Genomic DNA, 14,936 nt, shown 5'->3' with positions numbered 1-14,936 from the left:
TATTGTAAGTAATAAAAAATTTGTTTCTTTTTATGATTTTGCATAACATTGACATATCGAAAATTGAATTCAATAGCAGCATGAATGTGAATTTATAAAAAATTTAATATTTTGCAAAATAAAGGGAAACGCTCTTATACAGCATCGCATAATAACTCCAAAATCAATTGCATGTCATTCAGCTATAGAAAATATATCGTAAATACAAAGTGGAAAAGGAAAGCGGAAGGAAGGCATAAAATTGAACAACTGCAAAGGTCATAATCATTACCGTTATTACAAAAAACTACCAAGCGAAGGAAATAAATGGGTCCACAACGATGGCCAATTTTACTGTACACTTGCTGTTTTCTTACATATACATGTATATATAATATACATATAAGTATATTATATGCGAGGGAAAGTGGTACTTATTGAACACTATGAAATGATCGATGGATATATAATAATTTTCATTAAGTTGAAAATATTTTTTATAAATGTTTTAGAAAAATATTTATCAGTAACCACTAAAGACTTGAAACCAAAAATTATTATTTTTCAACTACTTTTAGAAAATCCACATTCGTAAGTTCAGTACGTAAAATGAATTCTCTCAATAATATATTCTATAATTCTTCAATTTAAAATTTGCAGTATCTGATGTTACTGCGGTAAAATTCATCGAATACAGGGATGTTATTGTGTCACTTGTATTTTGCAATCGGCTCTGCCTGAAATATTCAAATTACTTGCATATGTTTTAAGTAAATAAATAAAATTATTTCAGTAATTGTTATGTATGTTTATTATGAATATAGTCTGATTGATTGAAATTCACAAATTTTTTGTAAACGAAATAATATATTTAAGAAAAGATAAAAAGAATAAAGTCCAATTGGCTATAGTTTTTTACCGTGTTTTAAACATGGCTCAGACACAAAGGTTATTAGAACATAATGCTTGTGTAAATAATTTTTCTATCTCACAAATAAATATTATTTCTTCAAAGTATATTGCCTAAAAAAATTCAAAACACTTATACAAAACAATTTATTACAATCACAGTGTACACTAAATATATACTTCGATTATTGATAAAAATAGTCATCATCACCTAAATATTAAATGATTCAGATAAAATTAAGTCCGGTTTACTCTTTAGTTGTGATTGAGGGTTTATAATTTATTACTATTTATAATAGATTTGAAATACATTCGGTATATCTACAGAATTTAAGATTCCTCAACTAATGAATTCGCCAATAGACACTTGAAACGTCACAAAGGTTCGAAACAGCACAAAAAAAAAACGGAAGTACTACTCAAAGATAAATCGTTGAATAGTCAATGATGAATAGTTAATGATTTATTGGAATTATTTAAAAAAAAAACTATTAATTCTAATGACTTATAGTGTTGACATCAAATTACTATGTGTTATTACCAATTATCGTTTAACAACTTTTACAACTAAGTTGCTTAAAAAAAATAAATAGGTCAGTCCAGATGGCTTAATAGACTTTTCCTTACAGTGATATAAACACAGTGTCTAAGAGGAATACTCTTAGTAAAGCTCAAATTCTGATATACAAATTCTGATATATATAATTCAGACGAATTTAATTTACTTATATGTTGCCTTTAATATTCACTACATATTTTAATAAGATAAATTATTTTGATTCTTAGTATTATTTAACAGTTTTATACCAAAAGTAATATATTTATGTTACTGTAACGCTGTTAGTGATTGATACACCATATTTTGGTGTATATATGAAGTTCAAACCATCTTTTGTAATCTATGCTATATCAATCATATATAAATATAAAATATGTTTTCGTTATATATAAAAAGAGTCATTATACTGTACAATAGTATCACTACTTTACAGTAAACTTACAACCAATACTATCTTAACGAAAATCAATTTGGCGAAATAATAGGATTGCCTCGCGTCACTAGTGGGATCAAGTATCCAATCTCTGTAATAGGCCACGTCTGCATACATATTTGGATATGCCATATCGCCCGCCTTACCAGCAGAAACCACTCCACACACAAATCCGTTACAAATCAGTGGTCCTCCTGAGTCTCCCGGGTTTGTACCCAAATGAGGAGTTTTTTTATTTCCAGCACAGATCAAACCTACAGCAAAGAATGACATGATATCCCGACAATAGTCATCATCTAATACATTAAGGTCAGCAAATATGATATTGTCTGGTGTCGGACCATGCTAAACAAAATATATATCAAATATCTGTATCAGCGCATGGTGGCATGCGCTGATATACATACCCAATATACCATTCCCCATCCTCCTGCAATACATTTAGTGTCAACTTTAGGCGTTTCAGTTGCTAAAGGTATTGGAGCTACAGTCGTACCGTCAAATGTAAATTCTTTTTTCAAAAGCAGTAAACCTACGTCTGCAGTTACTTTGACATCATCATACTTTGGATGCACAAATGTTTTTTGTACTTCCATGGATTGTGTTGTGCTCATAAGCTGCAAGCGATATTTTGATCCAGCAACTACGGTATACTTTCTGGCTGGTCTCATTTGGATAAACTTGCTAAACAGCGGTTATTATTTTTATTATAAAAATCTAATTTTTTTGTTTTTAATAAACTTACTCTTCTTTTTTCCTTTCTTTGCATAAACAATGTGCAGCCGTCAAAACACTACGAGTGGATATAATACTCCCTGCACATATGTGATTATCGCCGTAGATGTAATATTGTCTTTCATATTTGAGACTAACTATGTATTTGGTGAATTTGGTGTCATTTCTGCGGTACCCTCCTCTAATCAGTAGAGAGAATTCTTTCTCATCTTCCGTTCCTCCGCAAATATAAATGCAGTGCATAATTAATATAACAAAAACTATACACCAATTCATCTCACTGGAAATTATACAAACCTTTTTTGGTAGTTTAAATAATTTATGAAACTATCATGAAAACTTTATATTACATTTGATAGTTAAGTCACAGTTATGTAAATTAACTTTTAGCTTTTAAGATATCTTATCTTAAGGTAGTTTCTTATTTAGAAAGGCAAGCATCTGACTCAGATCCGTTCACATTTTTACAATTCTGGATCGGTTATTTTATACATTTCTACCATGCTGCGGTTAAAGCAATATTTACCAATGAGGCACCTACTCTTAATGTTATCAATTTAATTTCATCGGGAGAATACAATCGATCTCTGTAATTTTCATCTTAATTTGTGGACATATTCTATAGTAAACGTTCAGCACAAATTTTCTCTGCAAGGATATCTTTGGAAAGGTATGTTGTTGGAGAATACATCACAATTCATTTAAAAATATGAAATGTATTTGCATTGGAAGTTTTTAATGTTAATTTTATATTTGCCGAAACTTATTAATTTCTGTATTTTCTTAAGATAGATACTATGAGGCAATGCTCCACTACCATGTCTCGTCGTAACTGCGAGTGCTGTTATTTTTATGTTTTTTAAAGAGAAAGGTTAAGAGTGGTAATTCTCGTACATATTCCGTAGATCTGACTTTATTACGTGCTGGTTTGTAAGATAAAAGCATAGTACCGCGTATAAATCATATGGGAGCGGGCGCCTAGGTGCTAAATATTGAAATACTGAACTAGTTCTGTTCCAGAGCCTTGAAAGCTATGTAATACTCTCTCTGATACACATGTGAAACAAATATGTTAATATTTTCAAAATGACTGAAAGTAAGCTTAAGAGCACCAAAAAAATCTCAATGATTATTATTGCATTAATATTTTAAACATTTTCCATTACATGAGATAAGGTTTTACTCGTGTAATTGTATTGAAAAGTTGAGTCATATTCTCGTTACATCGACACGTTATATTGGATTTTATGGCTTTTTTTTAACATTTTAAAAAAAATATCTATTTCAGTTTCAACATTGTGAGATGAGGTTGCAGAAGATGGCTGGAATATCTTAGATGGATTGCAAATAAATGTTCTTCTTCTTCTTCTGACTCAGTAATGATTTTTCTTAATAGATTTAAATACAGTGAATTTATTTTATAAAATTAATGACTTTTGTGTATACCATCTGCTCAAAAAGTATCCGGATTTTGTTGTTTGTTAACTGCTCCTTAGGTAATTGACCTTTTTCAAAAATTTTGTTATGTTGGTACACTCTTTCTTGACGTATGGTACAAATTTGAGTGCCATCTGTCAATTACTTTGTTCACAGCAGCTGTTAATGTGAGACTACCTCAAGTGCATTTAGCGATTTTTACTATAAAAAATTCTTGATGTACGCGATTTTTTGACCAAACACGGTGCCACTGTCATCGCTCAGGCACCATATTCGCCAGATCTGGATCTGTGCGACTTTTTCCTGTTCCCAAAACTCAAATTGCCCCTTCGTTGTAAGCGTTTTGAGTCGATTGAATCGGTAATAGAGAATTCGCTGAAGGAACTAAAAGCCATACCTGCACGGGCCTACAAAAAGTGTATGGAAGATTGGGGTAAGCGTTGGTATATGTGTATCGCTTCATAAGGTGCATATTTTTAATGAAATAAAATAAATTTGGAATAAAATTTATATTTGAGTATTTTATTTACAAAATCCGGGTACTTTTTGAGCAGAAGGTACTCAAACTCTGTTGTAATTATAACTATTATTGGAAAATAATCTTCTGAGAGATCCAAAAAAGACATTACTGTAATTTTTTTCATCTTTTTTGTTGATGAGTAGTTGGATTGCTTTATGCAACGTCTAATCGACAGTCGTCGTTATATTTAGAGTAAAACATACTCTTTTCGGAGAAATTTTATTCGCAAATGGTAGTATATTGACATTTTAGGTCATATTCTTTTGGTTCACGATCTACATCTAGATCCCGGTCTACTTCCTCACTCTTTTACCGCAATTTTCGAAAGCTGCCGCATTTAACAGTTTCTGTTGCTCATTTTAAGGTCCAATTTTTGCTACAAGATGCTACAAGGCCAACTAAATAAGTCTTTTCTAATAATATCAAGGGTTAAACATGGTTTTGCTCTCTTCCCATTGTTGTTCATAACGCCACATGATGTGATCTTTTTCATTGTTGATCTTAACGGACGAGGTACACAGTTTAAATTACATGAAAAGCTAAACCATTTGACTAACGCCGATAATGTTGTATTGGTTTTCAATAATCACATTGAAATGCAAAGTATGCTTACATCACTAATGAACGTTTCTTTGAAAACTAGTCTTAAAATAAATACGTTTAAATCAGGAGCTATTTGTGTCTCCATTCAAAAGTTATCTGCCTTTAACATATATGATTGTAATATTGATGATGTTGACAATTTTTAGTACCTGAGAAGTAAGCTTACCCCAGTAGATGGTACTCTGTTAGATGTATCTAATCGCCTTTAAAAAGAAAAACGTGTCTAGGCATCATTAATTAGAGTTTGGAGAGCCACCAACAATGCCCAGGTAACTTACGCGTAAATTTTTAACGCCTGTGTAAAGACTGTCTTATTATATGACTGTGAAACATGGCCATTATAACGCCACTAACAAAATGCAATCATTTTTAAATCGATATTTATGGCAAATTATACATATTTTCGGGTCACATACCATCACTAATGCCAGACTCTTAGATTGATATACTAAATGGTATCAAAAGAAGAAAATAAGGTTGGCTTGGTAATATCTTAAGAAAGGGTAGCTCAGCATACCTCCTTCAGCCTTAGAATTAAACGCTATTGGATCAAAGAGAGGACGTCCAAAGACAATATGGGGGTGAACAGTATTCACCGAAACATCCAAATCATTTAACGAGCTTAGGTGAACGTCATGGATTAGAGAAAACTCGAAACTTTTTGTAGATAGAGTAAGGTCTTAGATATAACATCAATTTATAATTGTATATACTCGTGAAACATGTCCTAATGGCGTTTTCGATTGGTAAATCTGGAGCAAAATGTATAACACTTGCCAGAGTAGCAACTGTGATTTGATTTGATGTATGTATTTGTAAACAATATAAATGTCTACTAACACGACTAAAAAATGTTCAGATTACTTTAAAAATGTTCAGATTGAATCTAGAATGGATGTTATTTAATTATTGATTTTTTTAAATTAGTTCAACTCAAATTAATGACTACAACTCTAAACCTAAATTATAAACATTAATTTAAATATCTGTGCGATAAATATTAAAGGTAATGGATAGTAAAAATATAAAATATAATAATTTTAATTACCACAGCAATTTTTTGCCCTTATTTTGGTCCATATATCTTAAAATAAAATTTTTGCTCTATTAAGAATATAAAAAAATATTCGCCTTATATATCCTTCGGAAAAAATAATATATTTTTCATAAGTTTTTTTTTGTGAAAGTAATAAATTAAAAGGAAAAAAGCATCTCCTAAAGGCTAGTCTAAAAATTTCAGTACCATTTTTTAAGTTAATTATGACGCCAAAACCGATTTGGTGCGGGGCTGCAAAACAATAAATTAATTCGTTAATTTATTACTGAACAGCAGCAAAAAGTGCCATTAAACGAAATGCAAATGAGTAGGAAAAAGTGCGACACCAGCAAAAACAACCGAATTCGGAGTCAGGATCTTATCAACTGGGAGCACAAAAACAAGCGAAATTTCGAAGACGGTTTTTATAACGATTAATCACAATAACAAATTAGACATTAAGTTTTTGATCTGAAGTACATTTCGGTTAATTGTGCGTTTGTTTGTTAAATTTAATAGAATTTCTTGAATATGCAAATTATTGTTCCTAATACTCGCTGAAATTAGCATTACCATTTTTCTTGGAACTAAAATTTTATTGTGTATTACTTTGTGCTCTGCGTCGAGGCGTGCTACAGAGATCCAAAAGAACAGCATTAGGAACAAAATTTGTTTTCCTTTAAACCCAGCAGGATGCGTCGCACACCAAATTGTCGTAAATTATGGTTTGCTCTAACTGTAAAATCTCTACAAAAATTACAACAAAATGGAAACTAATAAATCTACTGGAAGGAGTCAGTCTCTGCGGCACAGCGGGACATGTTTTCCATAACACAAACACTATTTTACATTTATTTTCAATTCTAACGCCTTTTTTACAGTTTAAATAAAGAAAAATTGTGCCTGACGTTTCAGTGAAGTCACTTATGCTAAATTGCAGTCGCAAGTTTTGTATTTCAAAACTGACAAATTTCTAGAATATTTCATAAAAATGTCGACAAATTGCGAACTGCGAAGAAAGCACTGCTCAGCTTAAAACAGCTGCTCAGCTGCTTTTGTTTGCAGTTCTCATTGGCTTGGTTTTATTATTATTTTTTTTTTTTTTTGTTGTGTAAGTTTTACATTCAAATTGCCGACTTCAATGGTGTTGGAGATTAGCCTCAAACACATGACAGTATCTGCCACTTACGACAGCTGCTGCAAACACCAAAGACTACCAGAAAAAATAGAAATCAAAATGATAAATGATGCCAGTTTTGTTTGTTGAAACTTTTATGGATTTCATGTGAGATATTTTTTACATGTAAATTTCATTCGATATTTAATACCCTCTTTCCCTCTCTACGTTCTTGTTTGTTATTGTAATGATTTAACATATTTTTCCACTCATATTTCTATGTTAAATTTTTGAACACATCTTAAGTTTCTTATCTAATCACTTACTAAACCTAAACACATTGCTCAATGAGGCTGACATAACAAAACTAACGAATACGAGTATCTAATGAAAAAGTATCTGCAAATTATTTGAAAATATATTTATGGAATAAAATATGAATAGAAATATTCAGTTACCTTTCCAATATCGCCTTGTATATATAATATTGAACCTCTTCCGAGTTAGTGCATCTGGGCACTTTTACTCTTTGATAGCTAAAGGGTTTCTGCACAGTCCCAACCATCTCATTGAATAATTTCAGTATTCCTCATAAGCTTCGTGATTATTCAATGACTGATCTAAGATCTGCGTAGCACTCCACCCGATTAGTGATTACTCTAAGATGAGTCCCTTATATATTTTTTGACCGGATCATTTCTAAAGTCTCATAGCATGTCATTCGTGCGGATGTGCTATGGCACTTTGAAGAGTCTTTGGAGAGCCCAACTTTGAGCAACTTGCAGCTTCTGGATAGAATTGGCAGCTTGTCTATATGCGACACACCCATGAAGTAGTGCTGGTCTAATTAACTGGCTATAGATCAGATTTCTGTTCTTCGCACTAAGGTTGTTGTGTTTGAAAAGTGATTGTAAACATTGCAGTAGCATTGCGCAGCTGATTTAAAACCACGGTGTTCAAAACACAATGTATCAAGATAATGTGCCGATAAACGCCCCATTGGAATTACCGTAGTAATTCCGCCAGTACCAATGAAGAAATTTATGTAAGTCATATCTTCTACCTTGGTGCAATGCGAGGCCCATCTTAAACCTCTGCTACAATTTGAGCTGTAGAACCCGGTGGTGAATACTTAACTGCACGCCGAATGTACCATAACATTTTCATTCTTCCCGCGTAAGTTTGGGTATTAACCAACCGCCACTACGAAGCTAACACCAATGGTCAGTATAGCCGAAGCTGTGGACCACTTACCCCCGTAGTACTACATCGTATCATCTCTGGTCAGATGGCGCAAGTACCGTGCTCACTCACTACCATACGTACTTCCTACACAAGTACCGGATTTTCACCGGAATTTTAGTAGCCTTTTATTACAAGCTTATTTACTGCGGGAATATTCTAATCCCTTACCCGCAGGGGGAGTTTGCTTCGGTATGTCGGTCTAGGGACTATGATTTGGTGAAAGGACTAGGTGATCACCGATATAGAGGCACTCAATACTACTAACTGTTGACAACAAGACATTGTTCGGGCTGGCTAGTGTAAGCTGGATAATTGGATAATTGGGTAATGAACAATGACTCTTCAAATTAGGCAGGGCATGAGTTCAACCTTCGGTACTTGCAGTCTCATAGATTTTATTTACCATTAATTAAATATAAGAAATAATTCCAAGACTACTGATGGATGAGTATTGAGCAATATTCAAAACAGTTGTATGGTCAGATTTTGTTGTTGTAATTCACTATCACTACTGTTCGATAAAAACCTCTATATTGAAAATAATATGTTAGTTTATATTAAGAATTTAGTGTCATTCGTTAAAACGAACGTTAAATATCAATTTAATATAGAAATACATATATTTAATATATATCATAACAACACAGTCAAGGTGAATAAATTTTAAAATAAACAAAAATTTATTCGGTTATCGCAAATGCAGTTTTGAACTCATTAAACAATTTTGATAAAATGAGATACTCTGTGCATAAATTTAAGTAGCGAACAGAATAAATCAACTGTTAATCGAACGATTTAAGTTGCATTAGCAAAATTGCATACAGAAATGCTGAATGCAAATTTACTAAATAACATTCTTTCCATTGTTGTTTTTGTTATTTATAGCAAAATTTATTGTTGAAATGAAGATGCGAAATTGCAACAATAAAATTTATTTATTTATTAATGCGAAATTGTTCGTCTAGGATGTTTAACTGCTAACGACATTCTAATTGCATAAAAATCCAACAATTTTATGACAATTAAGTATTAACTGAACAGTGGAATAATAATAAGGATTAATGAATAAATTAATGAATAAATATGATATGGTTAGATTGTGAGTAATTAGAAAAAAATATAAATTTACGATTAAGCAGATAGTACACCCTAAAATCGTTTACTAAGCCTTTATTTCTCCATACACTTTATCTTTGCTAATACTTATCTAAAGTTTAAGAACAAGATACTCAGACAAAACTAAATGGTTATGCGAAAGCAGCTATGCCATATGAAGATACTCTTATTGTAAGAATAAATGGTAAATGAGTTTAATAGTGATCTCAATAGTGATCTCAAAAGTGATCTTAATAGTGATCGTAATAGTGATCATAATCACGGTTGCCACTTATGGTACTTTAGTACCAAAATTGGTACTTTTTTTTTCGTTTGGTACTCATGTTCAAAAAATGGTACATTTTTGAAGACCCAACTTTATTGTGGATATTTCCAATTAATTTTTTTTATAAATGCAACTTTGCACTATTTTATATTTTGTTCATTTATAACACTATGAAAAACACAGAACGAAAAAATAAAAAGGTCCAAAATTCTTTTGGACCTTTTTTTACAGAAATGGTACCTTTTTAAACCAATTTTGGTACAGGCAAAAATTTTCAAGTGGCAACCGTGATCATAATATTGTGATCATAACAATAAAAATTAAAAAAAAATCAAAAAAAAAATATTAATTTCATCAGTATTAGAAATCTTTTACCTTGTGATTATTCCCAATAAAAGGACATACTTTTTTTATTTTGAAAAATTAGCTTTTAGAAATTGGAAAGAAATTATTGTTTTAGTTGACCTTACCTACAATAGCTTAAAGTTCTTTTGGCTTAGGTAAGTTTAGTACTGCTTTCACTCTATTCTGAACTGTTTATATTTCTTTGGTACTTAAATGCCAACCTAAGTATCCAATACTACTTTAGACGAATTTACATACAGATAGTTTGCTTTAGTTCTGAAATAAAGCACGGGAACTAGAGATGCCATAGTGCAAAGGCTGACATTAAAAATGTTCGATTAGTGTATTTACCAATTATACGTCATTTGATTTTTTAAATCTGTTTTAAACTGCATGTCCCGACCCTTCTTTTAAATCAATTTTGGAAATTTTTTTTTAAATTTCTAACTATAAATTTGAACATTTTAAAAAAATTAGATTCAAGCAAATATTATATTAAGAACTATTATATATATTAACCACTATTACATTGTACAACTAACTTATTCAAGTAAAGTCCATACACAAATACATTCCGATTGTATTTTTTAATGTGAAGTTTTTGAATTGCTTATAGATTTTGAACGAAATTATAGAGATTATTGCACTGTAGTTTATATTATTAAGAGTTTCATATCAATAAAATTTGAATTACATTCATTTGGTGATATCTAATGCCGGCTTTTTTCTACTCAAAGTTTTCAGGGAGTGATGAGTTACACTAACCGTTATTCCCACTATAACTTCATGCACTGTTTTATTTTATATAAGTCTGCCAGTTGAAGTTAAGAAGACGAGATTTATCTACTTTCGTTATCTTTACTAAGTCAGTAAAGAAACCTTCTAATCAAATTTGTCTAACCAAAATTCTAAGTATTTGTCTACAGTTCTAATGCATAGTTCAAAGTAATGGTTAGTATTTAATTAATTGCTTTTGTTCTTCATTATAGCATTTTATCTCTCCCCACAATTTGCTTTTCGCAATACACCCATCTTAAAGCATGGCCAGAATATTTTTTATTTAATATAATGTATTTCAATTTAGAAAATTACATTTCTATTAAGAATAGTTGAAATATTTTTTATTCACTCACTTCTAAGTGAATGGTGACTTTCCAATTCTTGTTGAAACTGCATATAGGTATGACTACAATTTTAGCCGAGCCTCAATTCAGTATTAAAATTTTAAAAAAATATTGATTATATAAATAGGTATTGAAATTAAACAATTAAAAATATAAATATAAATAATTAAATTAATTTTTCTACATGATTTCATTCGAATATAACACATTAGCACATTAATAAATTTTCACAGCAAAAACTCCAAAGTTCGAATATACAAGTCAGTTGCATAATGAAAACTAACTCTGAGCTTCAAATTTGGCAGAGCATGAATTTAACTCTTAGTTCTTGCAATTTAAAAAAATTATTTACGATTAATTGAATATAGGATATAATTCCAAGAGTACTGATAATGGGTATTTCGTAATATTCGAAATAGCTCTATGGTCAACGAAAACTTCAATTAATTAAAATAATACAAAAATAATTTTTGTTGTTGTAGTTCATCACTGTTGAAACCTCTCTATCAAGTACAACAGTTTCTATTAGATTTGTGTTATTATTAGAACTTAAATTACAATTTATAAGAAATATTTAATATATTTCTTATATATATAAGATAAATTTATATATAAATATAAGGATTTAAATATTTACAAATATAGACAACTACTTTTGATAGTAAACTCTTATATGGAAAATTAAGTTTTCACTTCATCCATTAAATTTCAAAAAATTATTTTGGTTGTCCATTCGTTTACTCGATTTTGCAAACTCGGTATTTAGCAATGCACTTGACTTCTATTGGGCTTATGCTTTGGGGAATTCTGCTACTGTGTGCATGGAATTCCATTAAAATTTCAAACAGTATCAAATAACAAAACACCCCAGGGCCGTAGTAGCTATGCGACGTGCATAATTACAAAATGTCAATTAATCACAAAATAGAAATACAGCGACGAGCATTAGAATTCAATTTCGTCTACAACAAAGCAAGTGCCGAGCTGCAGATTTTCAACAAAGGCCGGCCGTTTATGCTGAAGCAAACGGCATACGTAATTGCACACGGTGCGTATGAGTGATTATTTTCACATTAAAACGTAAATATATTTTAAATACTCACAATATGCACGTAATATGTACGTAATTGTAACTATAATTTTACTAGTAATATTTAATATAATAACTATATTATAATTTTGCTTTATTTTGATGCAAAATTTTCTTTTGTATTGAAAAGTTATGTATTGGAGTCTTCTCTATTTCAGTACTGAATTTCTATTTGAGTAATTATTTATACTCTAGCCATTAAAATCGTTGTTCAGTATTTGATTATGCATGTACATATTTGTTCACTCGATTTTATGTTCAATGCTGGCTGCTTGCTGCACATTAAGCAAACCATCGCTGCACAAAATTTGCATGCAGCACTAATTTTCAATGCAAACTAATTTATGCGTAATCATTTAAAAATTCAAAATTCTGTGCACAAGACCTTCATGAAAGTACAGCACGGACGCGTAAACTGTCGGTACTCTCTCTCTCTCTTGTCGGTACGGTCCAGTGTTAGAATCCTTGCGGTGGTACGTTTAATCAACAATGCACCCAAATTAGCATTTAGAGTTGAACTATTTAACATTTTAAAAGACAAACTGCATTCGGAATCGCAGTTTGTTTTCCATTGTGGAATTGCTGTCATTTAAGTGCTGCCATTGCGTTTGGTGCACGAATTGCAGTGCAGCCAGAACGGAATTTAAAGATATTTTCGTTTTCATTGAACAACTTCAGCTGCTGAAATATATTTTCGAATTCGTGTTGTACCAAACTTTGGTGTCACTTCAAACATTGTTTTTAACAGCTTTAAACTTAAAATTATTTTATATACTACATTTTGTTGTAATTCAGACAATGTACTTTAGCTATAAGGCTTGAAATTTATTGTTGTTCTAAAAAATAAAGAACTAGAGATATGCATTTTAAATATACATATTGATTTATTATAAAAAATGTGAAAAAGTACATAGACATTTTTAGTGTAAATGTCGAAATGTACAGAAAGAACGGTAAATAAAAAATTTTGCTTAATTTCAAATTAATTGAAAATTGCACTTTGATAGAACAAAGAAAAATATACTTATTAAAGCTGATATCCATTAATATCTTCTTAGAACTCACATCTCATCACATTCATATGCAATTCCAAGCGAAGACCGCCATTCTACGGATGACTAAAGATAACATCAATTTGAGCAGGTATACTAACCTCAACCTTTGCTATTCTTGCAAAGCAACTTCCTGAAATTGTAATGCCTCGAGAGACCACGTACACAAAGTTTAGTACCTTAAAATGTTTTAAAACTAAACTCAGTAATAAAATTTATTGGGATGATATATAAAATACCTATAAGCTAAACCAGAATATGCTTAATTGGTACACGGACTTATTATAGAAATACCCAGAACAGGTATTTATCGGGCGAAATTGAAAAAGTTGGAAACGCTAGGTAAAACTGCAGTCATCTTTCAAGCAGTAATTTAAATGTTAAAAATATGTATGTACTTTAACTATGAACGTAAGTATCAGAATAATAGAATAGCCATCCTAACTGATGCCGAGGCAACATCACTTTTTCTTCAGTGATATCAAGACTAGTGATTGAAATCTCTTTCAGAAGCTAAATATCTTCCACCAAAAACAATCAGGTATGGATGTAATGGTTTCTGGGTTAAAATGCCTTTCCATTAACGAAGTTAATTGCAGGCAAAATTGCGAGGAAAAGAGCAGCCTTGATATTGTAGGTCCAAAACCATGCTATGGTTCAGGAAGATGTAATTTTTTTTTTCACACACTTAGAAACAAGAAGCGAAACAAAGTAAGCTATACTGGGATACACTACCAGGGCTATCACAATTAAGGATTACATGCTACTAAGTAAAAAGAGTTTAAGAATTATTAAAAAAATTTAGGCAGAATACTGTAAATTACACTATTACTTTAAAAACTGTGAGCTTGATGTAATGAAAATTGAAAGCAAGATAAACGAAGGGAAGGGAAGAATAGAGAAATTGTTGTAAATAAAAGAATGACACCTGTGCTAGGAGCTTGTCCGACACTAATGCAAAAACAAAATATGTAGCTAGGTGGACATCTCTTATCGAATGAAGGAATAGAACTTTGTAAAATAATTTTAATACTACAATTAAAAGAGAAAGTTGAATATAAAGAAATTTCCGATGAAGGAGGCACAATCGATCTATAGGTCGCAGTGCCAATTCCATCCAAATGAAGTTAAAATAAGAAGATATTAATATCAATAATATTTTCTTATTTTAACTTCATTTTGAAAGACTTTGCACTGCGATCTATAGATCGATTGTGCCTCCTTCTCCTATATTGTGTCTCCTTCCACGGGAATTTCTTCAAGTTCAACTTCCTCAACAAATCACGAAATACAAAACAATTCCTTAACAAAACAAAAACTAACATAACACCATAAATTTTTATTTTTCTGCAGTTTGAATACATTATTTCC

The 14,936-nt window shown here is 31.0% G+C and overlaps 1 protein-coding gene across 1 annotated transcript; it reads right to left on the bottom strand.

Moving 5' to 3' along the window:
• Window positions 1–1,719: 1,719 nt before the first annotated feature.
• On the bottom strand, window positions 1,720–2,901 carry LOC119667574 (chymotrypsin-2-like). Its single transcript, XM_038076882.1, has 3 exons — window positions 2,626–2,901; window positions 2,288–2,564; window positions 1,720–2,225 (listed from the first exon to the last, which is right to left on the bottom strand). Exons 1-3 carry the CDS (start codon window positions 2,889–2,891, stop codon window positions 1,875–1,877), a joined length of 894 nt encoding a protein of 297 aa, XP_037932810.1. The 5' UTR covers window positions 2,892–2,901; the 3' UTR covers window positions 1,720–1,874.
• Window positions 2,902–14,936: the final 12,035 nt, after the last annotated feature.

This window comes from Teleopsis dalmanni, chromosome 1 (assembly GCF_002237135.1).
Source record: "Teleopsis dalmanni isolate 2A chromosome 1, ASM223713v2, whole genome shotgun sequence".
NCBI classification, from domain to species: Eukaryota; Metazoa; Arthropoda; class Insecta; order Diptera; family Diopsidae; genus Teleopsis; species Teleopsis dalmanni.
The sequence above is the reverse complement of the archived record's forward strand: the minus strand, read 5'-3'. Positions and strand labels throughout refer to the sequence as shown.

Excerpts from the sequence above, each read along its gene's own strand:
- LOC119667574 (XM_038076882.1), bottom strand. The coding sequence starts at position 2,891 with ATGAATTGGTGTATAGTTTTTGTTATATTAATTATGCACTGCATTTAT. Across the intron at positions 2,565-2,625 it reads AAAGAAAGGAAAAAAGAAGA|CAAGTTTATCCAAATGAGAC; the intron begins GTAAGTTTATTA and ends ACCGCTGTTTAG. Across the intron at positions 2,226-2,287 it reads GATGGGGAATGGTATATTGG|CATGGTCCGACACCAGACAA; the intron begins GTATGTATATCA and ends TATTTTGTTTAG.